General features: G+C 50.9%; 1 protein-coding gene across 1 annotated transcript; it reads right to left on the bottom strand.

The window, feature by feature from the left end:
• Window positions 1-624: 624 nt before the first annotated feature.
• FECH (ferrochelatase) lies at window positions 625-18,734 on the bottom strand. Its single transcript, XM_042804769.1, has 11 exons — window positions 18,655-18,734; window positions 16,086-16,191; window positions 14,744-14,863; window positions 14,211-14,359; window positions 8,089-8,223; window positions 7,515-7,621; window positions 5,962-6,060; window positions 5,365-5,472; window positions 4,198-4,362; window positions 3,703-3,762; window positions 625-3,265 (listed from the first exon to the last, which is right to left on the bottom strand). The coding sequence occupies exons 1-11, from the start codon at window positions 18,707-18,709 to the stop codon at window positions 3,128-3,130; spliced, it is 1,242 nt and encodes a 413-aa protein (XP_042660703.1). The 5' UTR covers window positions 18,710-18,734; the 3' UTR covers window positions 625-3,127.
• Window positions 18,735-21,133: the final 2,399 nt, after the last annotated feature.

Raw genomic sequence — 21,133 nt, 5'->3', positions numbered from 1 at the left:
AGCTGAAGAAGGCACGTCAAGGGACGCGGGACTGCTCTCTCCTCACCCGGGACACGGGCAGTGAGCGCCCTGCCCCGGGCCGGCTCGGGGGCAGCGACGGAGCCGGGCTCGTCCGGCCTGCTTTGAGAGATTCACACGTTTTCAGAAACACGCATTAAAACGACCCTCTGACCATAAATAGGACCTAGGAGAGCAGCTCAGATGTCAGCGTGCAGGTTGGAAGCATCTAAAGTAAGGTCCGATGAATTCCGCTGTTCGTTAGCATAGTCAGAAACGCTCCCACACAGAAACGAAAAGATTTCAACGGCAGCAGAATTCCCACTGTTATCAGTCTCACTGTTAGCTTGATTTCTCTTAAAAACATTATATGCAGAGCTGCTAGCTGAACTTGCTCAGGTGGTTTTTCGACAGGCTTTGGATGCTGTACTAAGACAAAATAATGTGTGGTAAATAGCAGAACAGAGTGGTATTACGTGATCTGTTCGGCAAAATGAAGAGCCCCACCAACTCTGTGAGGCCAAATCCATCTGCTAAAAGCTAGAAAATTAAGTGATTTCTACATTATGGTCTAACAGCAGCAATAGGCTTAGTAATTATCTCACTTGTGGTTAGCATACTAAAAAGTGAATTTTAAATACCTTTTATTACTGGGGACAAACACAATGCCTCAAAATTAGCACCAGCTAATATTCTCAGTACTCTCTCCAGGGCAGAAATAAGAAGCCAACCTGTATTTATAGTCTCGTGATGTTCATTAGAAGTTAATCTTCACTTTCTGGCTTCAGCCACACTTTTAAATGTGCCGGTCACAATCTGGATCGGGAGGTCAGCATACCCTCCAGCTGCTGGGAAAGAGGCATACGTTGGAAGATCTTACAGACCGGATTGTCTTCCACTGACCCCCAAGTGTCAAGCAGAGGAACGGGAACGGAGAAAGTTCTTTGTCCAACGAGAGACGTAAGGCCAGCGTTCCCTTCCCGGGCATACCGCAGACATTTTTATGCTTTTGACACGGATTCAAAGCTTTTCCTCGACAATTTCAGCCGTGCGAAAGCCCTACCTCCTCCACCCGAGCAAGGGCAGGCATCAGCTTTGCGCTCCCTTCTCCCGCCAAGGCAGCGCTCAGCGCCCCGGCGCGGCGCAAGGGCGGGAGGAGCGAGGCCCCGGCTGCCGGCCCCCGCGCAACGGGCACGGCACCAGGGGTCAGGGCAGACTAACGCCCCGCCGGCGGTCGGGGCACCGCAGGGCTCCCGCCTGCCCCCCCGGCAGCCGCCGCAGGGGGGGGAGCCCACCCGCCGGGCCCCAGCGCGGCTCTGCGGGAGGATTCGCATCGCCCCGCGGCGCAACGTGGCCCACCGGCTGCTCGGCACAGCACCCACTCGGGCCTTTAGTACCCCGCGTTCGAGTCTCGCCACACAAAACAGAACGAGGTAAACCCCTGTTTTGCCCACAGGGGCTTATTTTCTTTTTAAGCAACCCTGTCCTTGAAAAGACCGGAGGTTCGTGCCTCCCAACTGCGTGAGCAAGCACGGCCGAGCAGCACGGCACCTGCTTCCCAAACATGACAATTAGCTGAATCATCAACGTACAGAAAACCACCTGCGCCGCCGAAGTACTGGCGGCGCAGTGCTGGTTACCCAGGGTGAGCACTCAGAGCCATGAAGTTGGCAGCGAGAGTGACAGGTGTATGGCTCAGCCCCACAGAACGCCGGCACAGCTCTGCTCCCCCCTCGGCCCACCCCGGAGCAGGGGGCCCTGGGCCGCAGGGCCGCTGACCCCTGAGCGGCTCCAGGCGCCGAGCCCGGGCGTGCTGCGTGGTGGCCAGCCCTGCGGGAAAGCCCCCTCCTACCCCCAGGACTGACCCAGACACCGGTGCTGACTGTGAGGAACCCGAGAAGGTTTTTCGCTCTTCAAAACTACCACAACCCTGGGGGGGGGGGGGGGGTGGCTTCAGCGGTCCCGGTGCACCCCAGCGCCTGCCAAAACAAGCAACACGCCTGGCTGGGCTCCCAGGGCGTGCTCCTGGCTCACCGTCAGTGCCAGACAAAGTGCGGCTTTCGAGAAAGGTGTGCGCAAGCACACGGCTGCCAGCCTGCAGGGCTGCAATGGGAATCGCCCCTGACTTACCACCTCAGTTTTAAACAACAACCTCAATTAAGGTAGATCAGTTATACCTATGGAACCCCACAGGTATCCCACAAAAACCACAGCGCTGTGGCACAGTAGAAAGCACAGAGGCGATCTATAAACCTGCTGGAGAGCAAGCCTGACTCCCTAAGTTTACTTAACCAGAGAAAGCCCTTTTTAAGAATAACTTTAAAAAGCCATTTTGCCTGAAAGATAAGCCAACATTTTCCACACATGCTGCTGACAGCTGCTAGATTTGAAACACACGCAGTTTGTTTCAGTTGAGCATGTTCTTCAGCATGGCCCAAGCAGGCTTATTCATTTTATGCTCTTCAAGTGCAGAGGCTTTCCTGCAGAGAAGAGTGTTTCTTCTAGAAAATGTAAACAAATCTTGTGCGTTCTACTATCCCACCTAAGCTTTCGCCAGAAGTTTCTGGCAGGAGAAAAAAAAAAAAAAAACCAAACAAACAAAAAACCCCAAACCAAAACAAAGCCTTAACTTTATGTTCTAAACCCCACGTTATTTAAAAAGCATTAGAAATCACTTGGTCTTCAAACCCATCTCAAAAATCACTCTCCGAAGAGACAATCGGTGACTGTGCCGGTTATGCTGTGCCTCAAGCAGAAACAAAACAAGTCATTGTAGGCATGACCTGGAAAGCTGAAATTAATGCACTCACGAGAAAACTGCATACAAATAAAATCCCTGCAGAGGAGATAGAAGCTAACTGGTAGAAGAGTTTTTGTAAGTTTTTCAGTGCATACTTACGGGCTCCCGCTAAATCCCATCAGAATGGGATGAAAAGAGATCTCTTCACATCTCCCCGGGTAAATGCCCTTATTTCCCTACTTCTCAAAGAAAGAAACCAAAATCGAAAAGGGAGCGCCGCGGCTCCCCTGGCAGTTGTTGGGGGGCGAAGGCGGCGCTGGGAGCGCCGGCCTGGGAGGAGGGGGCCGGCGGGGGGAGCCTGGCCGGGCGGCCCCCAGCCCGCTGCCGCCGTCACAGCGGCGCCTGCTCGCTGAAGAAGGCTTTCGTCTGCCTGCACACCGGGTTTGCACAGAGCGGGCAGCAGAGGGTTAACTGCCTCGAGCAGATCTCCTTGGACTGGATGTGCGAACAGACCAAGTCTGCCAGGGCCTGGAAGACAGTTAATTAAAAAAAAAAAAAAAAAAAAATATCAGAGGGGCGCACCGAAGAAATGCTTTCGAGGCTGCCGCTCCGCGCACCCGTCCCAGCGCACTTTGCAAGCCCCACCCTCCCTCACCTCAGGGGAAAGTCCTGCTTTAAGACTGCACCCGCATAATATCTTAGGAGAAATATTTCATCAAAAGATTCCTATACATTAATACCAAACCGTTGTTTCTTTTTTGTCAAACCAAGCTTCTGAACTCTTTTTTAAGGAAAAAAGAAAACCCTCAAAGTGTGGTAAAAGAAAACACTTTGTGGTATACAGACTAAGCACGGGGGCCTCCGTTTTCGCTCTTAAAATACTTTAGAACTACAAGAAGACACCCGTTATCTAGTAGGAAACACACAACTGCAAACTTCTACAACTACTGCAACAAAGAAGATACCTTGGAGAACAGCGGGTTTCCGTTAAGAGACTCTGCTCTTCTGATATTTTCCACTCCACACTGAATCAAAAATAAGGAGAAAAGAAGTTAAGTCTGCTAGACCCTTCACTAGTTAGCCTTCAAAATGATCTGCCCTTCTGCTTCATTCAGCAGTCGCCCCAAAACGACAGAATTAAACGCAACAGCGCGTTTTCCAATGCAGCAAAAATAACCATGATGCAAAATGTCACTTTGCTGCCCAAACTCAACGGTTCTTTTTTAGTAAGGACAGTAGTGGCTTAAACAGTTAAATCTAGAAAGACAAATTCCCACCTGCTTTGTGTTGCTAAAATGTCATTCAAATTAAGCCAGTTCAGATTAACTTTCCATTTACAGAAAAATTAAATTTGCCCCAAATCATGTTGCAAAAAACAACTACAAAGCAAATTTCAGGACAGGAAAAGTAATTTCGGAGCACCACTATCCAAACAGTTATAAAAACTGTAAAACATTTACCTCGTTTGCTAAAATTTGGGCATACTCAATATCCAGTTCATACAGTGTTTCAATGTGGTCGCTTGTAAACGCTATTGGCACCAACAGCATGTTCTTCTTTCCTCTTTGGCACAGTCCTTTAATGGTCTCATCTGTCTGTGGACCAAGCCAAGGCATTGGCCCAACCTGTAAGAAAAAGGGGAGGGAAATTAAAAAATAAATAAATAAAATTAAAAAAAACCCTCATTAAATCATTCTTACAAAGAACGCTTGCGTTTTCTTAAGTAGCACGACACAGACCAGATTATGGTTAAGGGGGAGCCAGCTACTTGTATCTCCCTGCTTTTGCTAGTGCCTGTCACCTTCTCCAATAATTTTTTTTATGAAGACATACTGTCCCGCCATTTAAATCCCAAAGAAACAGAACCTGGGCTGGCCTAAATGAGACGCACTGACGTGAATGAAAATTTAAATAAAGCTCCACTGTTTTCAGTTCAATAAACCCCTGATCACTTCTGCACAGGATTTACCTGCCTTTTACAGAAGTTACCATTCTGTAGCAAACCGTCCTTACCCCTCTAACTTCCACGCAGTATTCGGTGCCGATGTACCATAATATGCAGCTTTAAGAACCAGACAACGATGGCATAATAGGTGTGATGCCCCTGAGACATAAAGCTGCTTGTACCACATAATTCTGGATAAAAAGTTTTGCTCCTTGCTATTTGCAGTAATAAGTACAAGGTAACGCAAGCAGCCTTCATCAAGAATAATGAAGACTGGATTGTCATTATTAAGAATGCCTGTATGACAGCGATGACTTCAGAAAAATTGCTCAGAGATCCTCAGAAAGCAACCCCTTAAAAATCCAGTGCGTGCTCAATGCTTCCTCCTAACAGAGGGAGATCAACGCCAAACTAGGTGTTCTGAGATCGTAGGTTTTCTAATGGATACATCAAAAATCTACTTTAAAAAGATACGGTATACAGAAAGGTGAGAAACGTGGCTAAAGAGCATCTGGAATGACTGAACTTGAGTACAAGGCGGAGATTCTGTCCTAGCAGAAACACCTGCTGAAAATGGGGAAAGGCACTGAGGCCATGATCTTCCCGAGCCGGGAGGGCAGAGCCCCCAGCGCGCGAAGAGCTGCGGAGGGGCAGGTGGCCCCGCACCTCCCCGAGCACGCACCTTGGACTGCCACACCAGCCGGTAAGGGTTGGAGTAGTTCAGCTTCTCCATGACTCTCTGGACAGTAGCTCCCACTTCCTGAGGATACGGATCACCACGGTTCACGACCTTCAACACAGCAAGACCAGACCTTTTCCTTCCAGTGAAGGAGTTTGGGCAAAGCCCACCCAAAGCCTGGGGAAGGTGAGCACGCTGCCCGCGGGACGGGCTGTATCAAGCGCCCGGCTCATCCAAAGCAGGGGAGAAAAACTGCACCAGCAAAACCCGTGAGCGGCTGTTGTGGTGAAGCAGCTTCACGCTCCCCCCTCCTCGTCATGAAAGAGAAATTCTGCTACCAACACGTGTAGGTACTTTCAGTAACAGCACTGCCCTTCTGCAAAATTACCCGAGAGCTGTTTCACTGCAGGCGCTGGTTGCTGGCAGAGGATTAAGTCATTTATGGCAAGCTTGCAAGGATTTTCCTCTCGCTCCCCCACCTCCACGTTGCTGTTTCGTGCCTGCCCCGCGCCCCCGCCGGCGTGGCCTGCACGCCTCCCGCGCGGGCCCGCCAGCGGCACCCTGGTCAAACAGCGGCAGCAACGACCCGACACAACTCACAGACATGGGCAGCGAGTGAGCCGAGAAGAGGATGACAACATCTTTCCTTTTGTCGGGTGGAAAGAGGTTCAGCTCCTTCTGTATGTGATCCGTGAAGCACTGTTGGGAGAAAGGGGAAAAAACAAAAAGCGGAGAGCTGAATCAGAAGCACTGAGAGGCACTGTGTGCTCTCAGAGGAGCCACGACAGGCAGCTGCAGGGCTCCAGGTTGCCGTACGAACTTCAGAATTCCCCTTTGGGTATGCACGGGGCAAGAGAGAGAGGCGGCAAGTAGGACACAGCCTCACCCCCCGTGAACTTTTCATCATCCCAGAGGTTTTAAGATGCAGAGGCGTGAAACATCTCTGTCTGCATGGTCTTCTCTCTTAGATATTTTACAGTAAAAACCAGATCAGAAACGTTAAATGTCATTTCCATCTCAACTTTAAAATCAGGGGCTGAGCCAATCGTACTCAGTTACAGCCTCCCCGGACTTAAGGACATGTACATTGGTGAGCTTATTTAACAATAAATAAATAAATAAAATGGGTTATATGTACTGTGTCTAATGGAAATCATCTTACAGGTTCCCTGAAGGTATGCAAGGTTCCTAAGTTTTGCTGAGGTGTTTCTTTGAAGGCAAGGAGAATACAAACTGAAGGCACGGAGAGTGCATAGCAACAACGTCACGTCCCAGGGGAGCATCAGGGGAGTGTGACACCGTGCCTTCCTTCTGCCAGTCATTTTTATCACCACAAAAACTGCGAACCCCAAACTAGAGGAGAAACTCCCCAGCAAAACCAAAAAAGCCATTCTCTCTGAAAAGGAAGGAGCAAGAAGGTTTCCTTTAACTGCTGCTCCACAGCCAGCGCTGTGCCTAGAATTCTCTCTCTGCTGCCGGGTGAGAATCTGCCAAACCGACACGATCGGTACGTGCGCCGACAACAGAGCTGCTCTGAGCAGGAGCTGGGACGGGTGAGCTCTAGAGGTTCCTTCCAGCCCCCACGCTGTGGCAACACAACTGTGCTTTTCAGACAAGGTGTGCACGATGGGCACCCTCGCACAGTGCCGTGCCGAAACACCGAACACCCTCCTCATGTCATCTCATCCGTAGCAGACAAGACACGTTTCATTATTGTAACTAAAATATACCCTCAAACGGAAGGGTTCCTGCTCTTCTTCTCAAGTTTGGTTTGCTTTTTAGGAAATATATATAAACGCAGCCTAAATGAGCAAATAGGTTCATCTTCTTCTAGAACATTCTATAGCTACAAGTCTTGCAAGCTTTGTTAGGAGCTAACACTTGATCTAAGTGAAGTGTTTCCTCAGAATATTCCCGTTGCTTAACATTATACTGTGTTTTGACTGGTAGCAAATATTTCTAAAAAGGCAACTCAATCCACATCTGTATTTATGTAGTTCTTTATTGTTTCAAAGTCAGCTGGCAGTGCAAAGAAACCAAGCTTCGCCTACCTCAACCAAGCTAAGGAAGCCCCAGGGAATGCCCATCTGGCAACGTACCAGAGGGGCTCGGTTCACACCTCTCGCTGTGACTGCTCTCACACGTATCCGTACCTGAATAAGAAGGGGATGTGTGGGCCATCGGTCAATTATACTCCACTTCATCTTCGGCTTCTCCCCTTTTTTATTATAGTAGCGATAGATGGCATTTAAACTGCTTCCTGAAATACAGAGAATTAAGAACGTAAGTTCAGCCAAGGCATTAGCAACCTGTCAGATTAAAAGAGTTTTGTAGCAAGGTGCTACGGTATTTTTAAATGCTACACATTTAAAATGCAACCGTAAATCAGAACAGAAAACCCCAAATAGGAACGATTATAACCAAGTTCATACGACATACCAATTGTATCAGAGCTCACACAACATACCAATTCTATCCCAGTTCGTACAGTGTACAAGCCAAGAACAATTTGCTAAACCACTAGCTGAAGAGTTATTGCTCTAGTTTCCACGAAGAAAGCTTACTCAGTTGTGCTCCCGAGCCTTCACTTGACGTCACCTCTCAGTGACAATGGTAACGTGGAGCTGTTCCCGAGTTTAAACTGCCTGAAATTCTCTTAATTTCTGCCTGATATCCGGGACTCTGTTAGATACCGAGGCCCCGTCCCCGCGCCCTGCGGGCGCTCACCTGTGGTGGAGCAACTGTACTGGGGGTACTGCGTGAAAGCGATGGCCCTGTCGATGCCGTCTTTCTCCATCTCTTCGATTGCTTCTTCCGTCAGAGGATGGACGTACCGGAAGCCGATGTAGTATTTGTGAGGCGCTGCCAGCCAAAGCACAGGAAAAGAAATTGCAGAAGAAACCCAGCAGCTCTCAGTAACACATCATTGGCAAGTACAAAGTACAGAACCAGGCAGACCGAAACTGCTGATAATGTTCTGGCTGCTGGCAATAATAAACCTGTTGATAATGTTCTGGCTGTTGGTAATAATAAACCTGTTGATAATTTCCTGGCTGCTTTTCTAAACCACTGCCATATAAACACATCTTTCTTCGGCCAAGCATTTTTCTGGTAACTCACTTTGCTGTTATTAGGACTGAAAGGTGATTTATGCTATTGTTTGCTTTTGCAGGAAGCATCGCTCTTCTGCTTTTGCTTAGTTTAGCGGAGGCGTGGGTTCCAGACTGTACAGAGCTCTGACATTTTACTGGGCAAGTTCTGATTTAAAGGACGTATTGGTGAAAACATGTCACTGTGAGCTGCTCAATGAACACTACCATGCACTGACACAGGCCACAAATGCAGACGTGCTATGGGCTTCCTAGCAGCACAGCTCACCTCGCTTACTGCAACCCAAAGGCGGATGTTTTAAATACACCAATGCAATTAAAGTGATAAAACCTTCGGAAAGATCAGGCTTTCTTCATTCTGACATACAAAAGGAAACACGTAGCTTAAGCAGTTTGCACACTCCAGGAAATTTTGTTTACCTAAACTTTCAAACATAATCGGGCTGCAATTTACTGTGCCAGCACGGAGATATTCTGCTCTACAGGGACCAGCTTCAAACAGGAAAAGGCCCCGCACCTTACAGACGCTATGCCCACGCGGCATTTCAAGCAAACCAGGTAATTTTGCCCCTTTCGTGCTCCAGGTGCCACTAGTGAAGTCACCAAGCAGGACGCCTTCAGTGCACGACGGATTCGTGCGCCCCCGCGGGATGGGGCCCTCGGTCCCCGCGCTGCAGGGCGCTGGGCCACAATCCCCAGGTACCCCCGCTGCTCCTCACCCCCCCGCCCTGCCCTCCAACTCCTGCTTCGGCAAACACCCAGCTCCCTCGCCCTTCTCTCGCCCACTCTGCCTTTCCCTTCATCATTCATGCGGATGCAATTCTGTTTCACTTCTTTCCACTTCCTTGCCACTTAACCACGTTAAGAAATAAAGCTAAAAACAAGACAAGGAGATGCCTTCCCCCCCCTGGGAAATCTGCTCCCTTTGCACATAAACCCCCAAGCACCAGGACTCTTGTTTGGGGTGGGAGATCAGTGGTACTGAATAAGAGACACATGTCCTTTCAGTCTGGTTTCTGGGTGTTTTTCGTAAAAATCTTCATGTCTTTAAACATTTTATTTTGGAGGCAATATTATTCTCTCCAAGGACAACATCTTCAGTGTTTCCATTTTCCGTCTCTAATCTTTTGGGCATCGGCTTCAGGGTTTGGGAAGTATGGTTTGGTTAGGGGGAGGGAGGAAGAGGAGGTTTGCCATTTTTTTTTTTTTTTTAAGCATAAGACAGAGGTTCTTAGGAGAACAAAAGCAAAGTTTCTTTGTCAGGGTTTCCGGGTCACTAGCTCTGAAATAACATTTAACAGGTTTCTGAAGGAAGCAGATGTCCCAAGCCTGGGGTCCACTCCATACATTTATGCAGGATTCAGAAAACAGGTTTAGTCAGCCCCAGCTCTCTGCAGGAGGCAAGAGAGCTCCCAGCTGGGAGCAGCAGCAAATAATGACCCAACTTCAGGAGCCAGTAACCTCATTAACATTTTAAAATGGCATTAAAAACAAAACTCTGACTAACCAGAGCAAAGACAGTAGGAGCTTAACCTGGGCAAGGACATACTGGGAAAAATCATGGCCAACCTGGAAAGTTGTTGCAATAGTCTCGCAGTATTACACTTTGTCCTGGATCCCAGGCAGCAAAGGAGAGATTTTCGGGTCTGGATACATACTCGTTTTGTTGTTACAGTTAGTCAGGACTACTGGAAATGGAGTGACATCTCCTTCCAGGAGGAGCTGCCTATCGAAAGAAACAGCGTGCCCCCCGCCCCATCCTGTGAGCTTTCATTCTGCTGACAAGGGAATCGCAGCTAAAATACAGCTTGTAAGAAACTCTGAGAACCGACATAATTAAAAACAATTTAAAAAGCAAGATGTGCCTTCTTAAAGTATAATTGCCATTGCAAGACATTAGCCTCTTTGAGGACAGCACTAAAAAAACCCAACAAAAGAAACGGATTTTCCTATCACCATGCTTGTGTGCCTTATTCTCACAGACTACTGAGCCTACCTAACCCCACATTCAGAGGGAAGAACTCTTGTTCATTTTCAGACAGCTGCCTGTAACAATAAAGCTTCCTTTTCAAATTAGATTGTTCCCAGATGACGTGGGTGAGGCTGTCTATTAACTGCTTTATATTAGTTAGTCCCGTTGCCAAAGTGTCACATGCCAAATGTACAGTACAAATCGGTAAACCAGCAGATTGATTGATTTACAGAGGGGGGGGAATTTCACAGGCGGTGATTGATACCGCCTAACACGAGCTCTTCCCCACCTGCAAATACACAGCAACTCTAAATTCTATGCCCCAAAAGTCCAGATGAAGGTGAAATGAGCATGGAAAGTATTCCTTCTTTGCCATGTGTCTCACGTGTGCTCACCACAACCCGCGGTTACTCATGACCAGGGCTCAGTGCTCCCCAGGTGCCACCCGTGAGCAGGCGGTACCCCAAAGCCCGTAGCTCAGCCTGGCAGCACAGCCAACTGCTTCAGGCTACTCTGAAGCATCACAGTGCTGGGTGTCGCTGCAAGGTGACTTGAAATGCTTAAGGAAATGGTTCACACTCAATTCAGTTGTTAGCAATGGTTAGCACGTTCCATTTATAAAACTGCAGCTACTGTTAGGTAAAAAAAAACGAGGTCTCTAAACAGCTTATCAGGTCTGGGACTGCACAGAGGCGGGTGTGACTGCACAGAAAAAGTGGTCACCAAACAAAAGCAAGCAGGAGTGGTACACTGCAAAAAGCAGATAAACTTTCTGAGCTTTATCTTCAGCACCTGTCGCGAGCCTGACCCTCAGGGGCTACTGCTGCTAAAAACACTGCTGCCTGGCCTGCCAAAACCCTGGGGCAGCTTCAGCTTCTGGCTTTGACTATACTTGCAGGGACCACAGCTGGAATTAAGCTAGAGTAGCATCTGTGAAATAAAGGGTTGAACACCACCCAAAGGAACGTATCAGTGACATGTCACATGCTGAACAAAGTCAATAAATTTCGTTCTAGCCTTCCAAGAGCGTTACTTTCCACCTTCCACAGCCACTTACCACTCTTCTGCCTCCAGCCCGTTTCTACTCTAGCCTGAAGCAGGTGCCACAAAGAACTACAAAACAGCTAGGCATCAAATAACACCTACTGTCAACCAGGGAAGGGGATTCCCTGACACACCAGCACCACATCAGCAAAGGTCACGGGAACTGAAGGCAGAAGGTGGCTTGCAGCACCACACTCTGTAAAGCCGCTGAGCTGAACAGAAGGGAGAGCTCTCCTCTTTGGCCTCTCTTACTCCAGCAGTTTTTCTGTTAAAAATGTTTAGTGTTCCTCTTGAAGTGGCAGGATGAGAAGTATTATCTGTAGCTAACACATCGGTGAGGAATTCAGCGGGCAGCTTAGCGATCTCGTTAGTTCCCTCTACTCACAAAGGCAGTCTGCTGCTTCAAGAACAAAAAGCATAACGCAGAGAAATGCCTCATCAGAACAAAGGTGACCCCCAGACAGGTCATTTCAGACAGACCAACCATCACGTTACTGCTTCTCCTTCCTTTTGTCGAAGTCAGTGGTGATTCACTGCCTTTTTCCACCTGTCCCACAAGAGGCAAGACACAGACACCCTTGAACAAATGTGGAAGTTTAATTTCTAGTGCTGCCACTCACGTTTATTAACGCCATGGGTTTAAGGTCACACAGCAAGAAAGTGCAGCATAAAAGGTACTGTAAGCAAATGACCTATCCCCTTCGGCAACCAGCCAAAGACAGCCAGCCTTCTAGTTCATCACAGTGGCTAACTGAGCAACAATACAAGCTGAAGTCAAATTCAGCTAACAACCAATCTGAAAGTAGGTTAGCTAAGCTAGTGCAAATTCCACCGTGAATGCACTTAACCTGGGTAAAACCCGACTCATGCACCAGTTTGGTTGGAGGTCTTAGGAGAGACTGACCATGGCTGAACCCCAGGAAATCAGCATTCTGCAAATGGCTGCAGGTGTCTGCGTTTGCACACCTTGCCCGCTGCAGCGTGTTGGCTGAAGCCCCCGGTAAAAGGACATTCACAGAAGCATTTGCACCCGTTCCCCATCGCACTAGCGCTGCCAGGTAGCTGGGCACGGGGCAATCCACACAAGCTACAGCTCCTGGCTGTGAGAGAGCTCGGTTCAGAGAGATTCTGTTATCTGCAGAGAGGGGAGGGAGGCTGTATTCACCTTGCAAGGTTTCTTATCGTCAAGCAAGAAGTGGCAAGGACAGCACCTACTCCCACCCAAGGCAGGCTGTTAGGCCTTATCTCCTGCTCATGTCCTCGGGTGGGGCTCACCGCTATCGCTCAACCAAGCCCTGCAAAGTCCATCTACCAAACCTTGTCTTTTCCTCTTCAGTCCTGAAATAGGGCCTAAGGGGTACATGTTCTTTTATCCATTATTAACAGGTACAGATCCAGCCAAAGTTCCAAAAGCTCTGGATAGATCCGAGCAATAATTGGAGCGGGACATTTCAGCCGAGCGCAAGACACCCGCCGCGTTGGAGCTCAGACTCCTGACACCCTCCCACGTGGGTCCCTATTGTTTAGGCTCAGGCTGCCATAACAAAGGCGAGTACAAAAGGCTTTACGGCGTGAAGTTCTGGCCTCAGAGCTGCTCTCCGTCAGACAGCCCCGGCCGAGCTGGCCGTGCGTTTTACAGCGGGGCATCCCACCCCCCAGCAACTCAACAGCACCGGCGTGCGGGACGGGGCCGGCCGGGAGCCCCCCACGGGCAGGCGGGTTCCACTCTGCCTGTGCACGCACACCACAGCCCGGCACGGTCGGCATTCGCCCGCTCTACCTCTTCGTGAAAGATCAGAGAAATACCCAAGATTGTGCTGCCACTGCCAACGGTCACAAAGCTCCAACTCATTTCTGCCAGGGAGAACGCCGCTCTGAACACCCTGCTCCCTCACCTGTTCGTGTGAAATACACTCCCCTTTCTTATCAGCCAAGGCTCAACCCCTTGTCCTCCGTGTGGACTTCTGCAAGCTCAAGCCCGGCTTACAGGGCAAGGCAGGAGGCCTGGCAGTCGTCCCCACCAGCAGAGACCCTGTCACCTAGCTCTACCCACCTGAAAATAAGACACGTTGTCTGTCACAGTCATCTAGATTGCTTCCCGTAATCAAAGGGGAGAGAGAAGTGTATCTTCAGAGGCTGAGCCTGCCCTTTGACATTGACCTCAGGGTGAACTGAATTGCTTTCTCTCCAAGCCCTACCCTCTCTGGATGACAGAGAGAGCAGAGACCACCAGCACAGGCCAGATGCCCAACTCCCTGACGGCCCAAGTTATGTAAGATGAGACATGGCAGAAGCATCTACAGGTGGGCTCACCCCGGGCCCCTTTTAAGCCAGTTCCCGTGGGCAAAGAGAGGTGGCAGCTGGACCCCAGCACATACCGGATCCAGCCTGAGAAGGTGGGGAAATGTTTGGTTGTTGGCTTTTGGTGCTCCACTGTGTAACTGCAGGCTGAATGAGTACTGACAGTACTCTCCAAAATCAAAGCCATTCTGCAGTGCAGGCCACAGCACAAAAACATATCTGCACGCGTGGGAACCCCACGCTTTCGCATATGCCGAGTTTTAATGAATAAGAACTTCTGCAATATCTTTGTCACCATTTCCTAGGACTGAAAACACTGTCCACACTCACAATAAAAATGGAGAAGCAAAAGCTACGTTACAAGCATCTACTTTCAACACATGAAGCAAAAGGAACTTTGAACAGGCACAGCAACGACGTACCGGTGCGAGGAGACATGCTGTCCAGCAGTTTCACCATGCCTTCTCCCTGCACCGCCGTCCACTTCTTGATCGGTGATCCACCTCCAATCCTGCTGTACTGCTCCTGGATTTTCGGTGTGCGGCGTTTGGCAATGAACGGTGCTAATTTACTGAAGCATCCAGAAAGGTACGCGTATTAATACCATAAGCCAACCCACCAGCCCTTTCCCCAAGTCTCTCCGCTGCAGTGGGTACTCCACAGCAATCTCCCCACATCACAGCAAACCAGCATTGCACGGCTTGTTTAATGCTCTACTCCACCACCCTTCCCAAAACTTACTAGATGACAGGAAACCACAGTTTGCAATTAGAAGAGAACGGTCTTGGCATGCCTATTACCAGAGAATGATAACACTGTTTCTTGCACTGACTGGTCTCAAGATGAAACAGTCTTAATAAATGCTGATATACACAGAAGCTAAATGCCCGAGCCTACAGCTAAGACAGCAACACCCAACACCGACTGTAACACAGGTGTTCACAGTATTTCTCACTTTTGAGCTGGAAGCGTCATTAGATCTCTGTCCAGGAAGAGACGCAGTAAGAAATCATGCACATCATCCAGCCGCTCTGGACCTCCCATGTTTAACATCAAGATTCCTGTTTTAGGTTTCCTACGGAAGCAAAAGATATTTCAAATCCTAGTGACTTACTGCTTTATTATTATTATTATTACAAAGCAAACAGCTTATCCTTCTGCGTACGTCTTCTGCAAAAGCAGCATCCTCTTTAGAAGCTCATCCTGCTTATGTAAAAATATGAGCTACGAGCATGAATAACCAGAGAACAGGTATTTACATGATCTTTACTTTTTTTAAAAAACAGTCATCACAACACAGAGCTTAATGGGAAATATACTGAGAAAATTATCTTGCCGCTGAAGGCTGTGAGGGAGGTTATAAAACAGGGCCTAAGGACTATCTCAGCTGAACGCCAGCTGTAGATTCCAACCAAACCAAGCAGCAGCTTCTGCAGAAAACAGACGAGCTACCCACACAGGGCTTTGTCTTCATTACTTCGGAGACCCATCTTATCTCCTGAAGCAGTGAAAGCAGCAATGAGCTGTTCTACACATAACGTAAGTGCAGGGGCGGGTTTGTTTGGGTGGTTGGTTTAGGGTTTTTTCCCCCCAGTGGGATTTCTATCCAGGTGCAGGTCCGGCACGCCGTTCGAAGGACAACGTCCCTCCCAGCACAGCAGAGCGGAGCAGATGGCGGTAGCAGCTTTCCCACAAACGGCTGCTGATCCCAACCCTCACCCAGGAGGTGGATTTCCCCACGGAATCATTTCTTCAGCCCGAGGGAGCCCAGGAACCAGGACCTCCCGCCTCCTGAGCGGACGGAGCCAAGGCTGCACGGGGAGCTTTGCCCTCCTCTTGTTAAAGCCAAAGTCTTACAAAGGGACACCGAGAGGAGGCTAGGCCTGCCCCGACGGGTCGGGACCTCAGTCCCCACTCCCTTCCTCCTGGAGTGTCTAGCAGGAGGTTGCTGAATGAAACCCAGCAAGCGGGAACCAGAACCTCGAATAAGAATATCCTCCTGTTTGATCTGCTCCTGCTCGGCCTCGGGCCTCACCGTGGGCCACCGCCTCACCGCGTCAAACAAGGCAGGCCACCCTCGCCCCACACAACTGAGAAAACAAGAGGCTCGGCGAATGCAGCCAGCCAGATAAAACCAATCACATACGCACCAAAAACCCCCTGGGCCAAGCCCTGTGCCTGCCGCGTTTCCCTACGTACCCAGCTTTGCTGTGCGAGCAAGGCAGCGTGTCGTATCAGAGGGAGGCAGAGGGCAAGGAGAGCCCGTCCCACCCAGCCGGCCCTCACGGCAGACTTACCGCGCTTGCGGCTGGATCTGGGGCTTTGTGCTCTCTGTCACTGCGGCTGCAGTTGCCTGGCCACTCCATCGTACCGGGACCCTCAGCTGATTGCTGCTCTTCACAACTGGAAGAAAGAGAACAGCACGTTGATAACCCAGCCCCGGGCTGAGGGGCCCCTTCACCAGACAGGCAGTAATCCCCCGGCACCTACACGAACACACTTGGCTGTACCGCGCTGCTTGGCATTCCCTCCCTTAAACTCCAGGTCCTGGAATCAAAGGAAGTCACGAAATTGCAGGCTTCCGCCTTTCGTTAAATACTCTGTATACTGAGGCTTTTCAGATACCAGGAAGTTACCTCAAACCAAACAAGAGCCTCGCTGATCTTTAAGCTCCAAGCGTAAGTCCAAAGGAACTGGTGACAACACAAGAGAAACTACACAGGGTTGACACACTGCGGGACAAGTACGCCAAGCTACGTGGCTCCTCACGGCACGGCCGTACCTGGGCTAACTCCACACAGGCAAATTATTCCTACACCAGCTCTGCAACGTAGGTCAGACTTTCATTAATTTAGGCTCCCCGGCAAACGTCAGCAACGTAGGGCAGCACCGGCGAGCCACGAGCACACAGCTGCTTAGTTTGACCCTGCATTGTGTGCACCCAGCAGCAATTTCAGAATCCATTTCCCCAGGGACGTGCGCAGCCTTCTTTCTCACTACCCAGCCAGGCAACTTCTATTATTCCTAGATTTCAGCATCAGCCAAAACCCAGGATACTTCACTTCCCACATGCTGGTTACAGTCTGCTTTTTCAGAAGCTCACTTTGTTTTCCTCAGGAGTTCACAGTCGTTACATGGTATTTTTTAGTGCAACAATAGTGTGAATTGCCCAAGATGAAGAAAAATTGTTAAATCCTGCATCCCTGGCTCTCCAACAATCGTTTGGTGCAACGCTTCCCTCGCCAGACTGCAGGAGTTCGGCAGCAATTGAGCCCCAGTAGCACAGACCTCCTCAGCAGCCGATCCACCCCCTGCGAAGAGCATCTTACGGTTCACAGGTCCCTAATAACATCCTGAACAGATGCTGAACGCCCTCAAAACCTGCTGAAATCAATGACAGTGGAAAGCATCACGCAAGGGCGGCTTCCTACTTGGGATTAAAAGTGTATAGCTGGGGATGCCTGTGTCTGCAGTGGTATAAAAGGCTGCAAACTAAAGAACTTCAATCCAAGCATCGCTGATGCCTGACAGACTCTTCAAATATTTACATTCTTCTTCCAGTTGTAAGGTTATTAATTTTTGAAGCACTGACGCAATGTGTAAATTACATAGGACAATAAAAGGAGGCGTTTCAGTGGCTGTAAATAAATGCTGGAAAGCATTTGTTTTACTTTGGGGGTTGGAACTAGAAGATCTTTAAGGTCCCTTCCAACCCAAACCATTCTGTGATCCTTAAGGTGAGGTTTGGGCCCATTTCTATCTGCACCATAAAGCGCATGACACAGAACGCACAGGGTGTGCGACGATGATGACCCCAGCCTGGCAGAGCATCGGTAAAAGTGTTCTCTTATTAAAAGTTTTAGAAATGGCATTATCGTAGTAGTCTCTGGAGCCAAGGCCTGACAAAGCCAGTCCACTGGTGCCGGGATAAGCAGAGCGGTGCCGCTGGGCAGGTACGCGAGGTTACTCCACCAGTGCCAGGACGGCAGTAACTGGGTAACACGTTTCCGAAGAAAAAGGAAAAGAGCTCCTGCAGAAGGAGCTGACTGCACAGGGTGAGACCTGCAACAGGTACATCTACGCAGGCAGCGTCTGTAACACGCGCCCGCAGCGCTGGGACAGCTCCGAGTCTGACTCGCAGCTAGTTCTTACTCACACCTCCCAGCCTTGTTTTAAAAACACAACCTGCAAATTGTTAAACAAGGATGGTTTTTACAGACACGCCTTCTAAAAAGGAAAGTGCCTCATTTAAAATTAAACTCCTGAAAGAAGGGAAAAAAAAAAAAAAAAACTAAAAAAAAGGAAAAAAAAAAAAGAAAAAAAGCCAAGCAATGACCTACCGAGAGCAGCAAACCTCCCAAGCGCCGCAGCCCTGGCTGCGCTCGGAGGAAAAACCATCCCGGTCCTGCCCGGTGCTTCCCCCGCGGCAGCGACGCGGCTCTGGGAGCCGGGTCTCGGCAGCGCCGCGACCCCCGGGGAACCGGCCCCCGCCCCTGGGCACCGGCCCCGAACCCCGGGGAACCGGCCCCGACCCCCGGGCACCAGCCCCGAACCCCGGGGAACCGGCCCCGAACCTCCCGGCCCCGACCCCGACCCCCGGGCCCTGGCCCCGACCCCCGGGCAGCCGCCCCCCGCGCCCCCGGCCCCGGCGCGCTGCAGCGCGGGTGGCGGGCGGAGGCCCCGGCGCCGCCGGCGCCGTTACGCAAAGGCACCGCACGGGCGTTGTGTAACGCGGTACCAGCGGTACCGGCGCCCCCCCCGGGCCCCGCCGCCCGGTCCCCGGCCCCCCTTCCCCAGCCCGTCGTGTGTCCCCCCCCCCCCGCGCTCCCGCTCCCCCCGGGCCGCGGCCGGCGCCCCCAGACTCACGGCAACGCGCCGCCCGCCCGGCGGCAGCGGCCATCTTGGCGGCGGCCGCCTGCATTCCCTCAGACGGGCCCGGGGCCGCCCCCCGCCCCGCCCCGCCCCGCCCGCCCCCGGGACACCGGGGCCGGGGGCCCGGGGGCTGCCCCGGCCGGCGGGCACCCCCTCGGTTGGCACGGTTAGGCTCGGAGGAAGCCGCGGCGCCCTTAAAAAAAGAGATTTGAAACCTCACCGGGGGGGGAGCTCACCCCCCGCCCCAGAGCTCGGTCAGCCCTGCGGGCACCCCGGCCGCCAGCAGCCCCCACCCGCCGCCTGAAGAGCCTGCCCCCTCCACAGGACATCGACTGACGGGCTCTTCCACCACCCAACGCCTTATTTTGCCTCTAGTGATTCCTCGCTCCTCCAAAGCCCGTCCCCACGCCCTGTCACCCACGTTCGGCCCTTCTCTGCGGACAGCCCTGAAGCTCAGCCCAGGAAAAAAAAAAAAAAAAAAAAAATACACCTAAATCCTTATTCACTGGGACAGGCATGCTTTGGCTCTGCAGACCGTAAACCTTCTCCCAGCGACAGAAGGAACAGGCTTTTCAAAGCCCCCAGGGCGCAGTGGGGGAGCTTGGCAGTAGGGCTGCAGCTGGCAGGCAGGGACGGGCAGTGGCCGTAGGGCGCACATCATTCCCGAGGAGCCTTTCTCGGCTGGAAGCGGGCACCGCGGACCTGGGCTCAGCGCCAGCAGCACCGCTGCCTACCGTTACGGCGCAAGTTGTGGTTCTCCATCCCGGCCGCAGCCCGGCGCGGTTTGGGAACGCCGGGAGTGGAGGGCGGTGGTCTGGTGGGCAGGAGGGGGGAGATGCTGCAGCTCCTGCCCTGCTCCGCGCGCGCTGGGGCTCTCACCGCTGGCCCCAATGCCGCAGTCCTTGCCCCAATTTTTCCACGTTATAAATCTAGACAGGACGTGTGCCCGAGGAGCAGGAGGGCCGGGCAGAGCCCCAGCTCGGGCGGGCCAAGGGCTAAGGGCAGCGCACAGAACAGACTGCGGCGCCGGGGCTCCGGCACAGCACTGAGCTCAAAGCTGCTGGTCACCAGGCTGGAAGGGCCTGGGAGCCAGTGCTGCTGGTCCAGTTCAGCACGTACCAATCCAGCTGTGGAGATACCTTGAGGGAAAACGGAAGGGAGGATGAGGAGAAATCCAAGCTCTGACTGCCCGTTTTATCCTCTTTCGCAGGTTTGTTTACCCCTTCTAATAAAAATAAACCCAAGTATCCTTGTACTCCTAGCAGCTGCAGGGCCTTTCTGAGAGCTATTAGGAACGATCAAGGGATGTAAGCTGTGCAGGAATTCGTGATGGAGCCCGCAGGAGAGCGCGGCTCCCTCTAGTCCCTGGGGTCCTCACCGAGAGACCAACAGGCTGCTTCCCTTCCCCCAGTACCTGACCGGTATTGCCCACACATCCGAAGCACTGGTATTAGTAAGGAGGGCTCAAGCACTGAACTCGGATGGGAGGAACCCAGGAACACTGCTAGCTCAAAGAACATGTGAAGCAGCAAACATGATTAAACAAGCCTGAAGAAGAACTTACCATCAGAAAGCTTTACTGCCGGAGAGCTTGGAAAGGAACTTTCTGGATAGCTGCCAGAAACACCCAGGACCATCATCAGTTTTAAATCACTAGAGATACAATCAAACTCGGCAAATTCTGTAAGAACACAATAAAAACAGAAATAAGATGCCATGCAAAACCACAACTGATGGGACGTGGAAATAAAACCAAGATACATTTATCATTTTTCAATCTCTAAAAGTAATTTTTTTTTTTTCTTAATGATCAAAACCCCGCATTGCTCCTCGATGGTAAATCAGGAACTACACCCCCCCTATTTAACGTAGCCAAGGTCTGTTCTGAAGCAGCATTTCAGCATCACCACGTTCCTGTTGGCTAGGCTCCCGGGGCTGCCTAAGGAACCAGCAGATTTGTGCAGGCTTTCGCTCACTTCGGGGCTCTTTCCCGCGCAGGTGGTTTGCCCAGCACACCCTCTGCTCCACCGGCAGATTACCGGCACACCACTCGCCGTTCAGCTCCACAGCAGCTTTCATCCCTCTCACCTTTTAAGCTCCTTATCTGATCTGCCTCTTCCACGAGCACCTCTCGAGCCCTCAGACCTTCCTCTAGTAGCTCCCCTGATACGGAGCCTTTTAACCTTCACAGAGCAGCTCAGCCCTGCCGGTTTTAAGAACAGAAAACTGATTGCCAACAAGTGATGGTTTTCTAGTAGTATCTCTTCCCAACCTCTCTCCTCCCTTCACATCACTTCAGGTGCTCAGAGGAAATTGTTTTGTAAAAAGTCTTTACATGCTCATAAATTCCTAAATAATCTGAACGACAGAAGCTTCTTGAGCTCCCTTCCCCAAAAAACACTAACAACAAAAAAAATCCCACAAAAACAAAATGCTAAGGGGTGCTATTACTGTTTGGTAGCATGTTCACCTT

Source organism: Tyto alba, unplaced genomic scaffold, assembly GCF_018691265.1.
Source record: "Tyto alba isolate M040663 unplaced genomic scaffold, T.alba_DEE_v4.0 Super-Scaffold_42, whole genome shotgun sequence".
NCBI classification, from domain to species: domain Eukaryota; kingdom Metazoa; phylum Chordata; class Aves; order Strigiformes; family Tytonidae; genus Tyto; species Tyto alba.
Note: the sequence above shows the minus strand (reverse complement) of the source record. Positions and strands in the feature narration are given on the sequence as shown.

Coding starts and splice junctions, on each gene's coding strand:
- FECH (XM_042804769.1), bottom strand. CDS start 18,709: ATGCAGGCGGCCGCCGCCAAGATGGCCGCTGCCGCCGGGCGGGCGGCG. Junction 16,192..18,654: donor CGGGCGGGCGGCGCGTTGCC/GTGAGTCTGGGG, acceptor TCTTTCTTCCAG/TTGTGAAGAGCAGCAATCAG. Junction 6,061..7,514: donor CACATCCCCTTCTTATTCAG/GTACGGATACGT, acceptor TTCTCCCAACAG/TGCTTCACGGATCACATACA.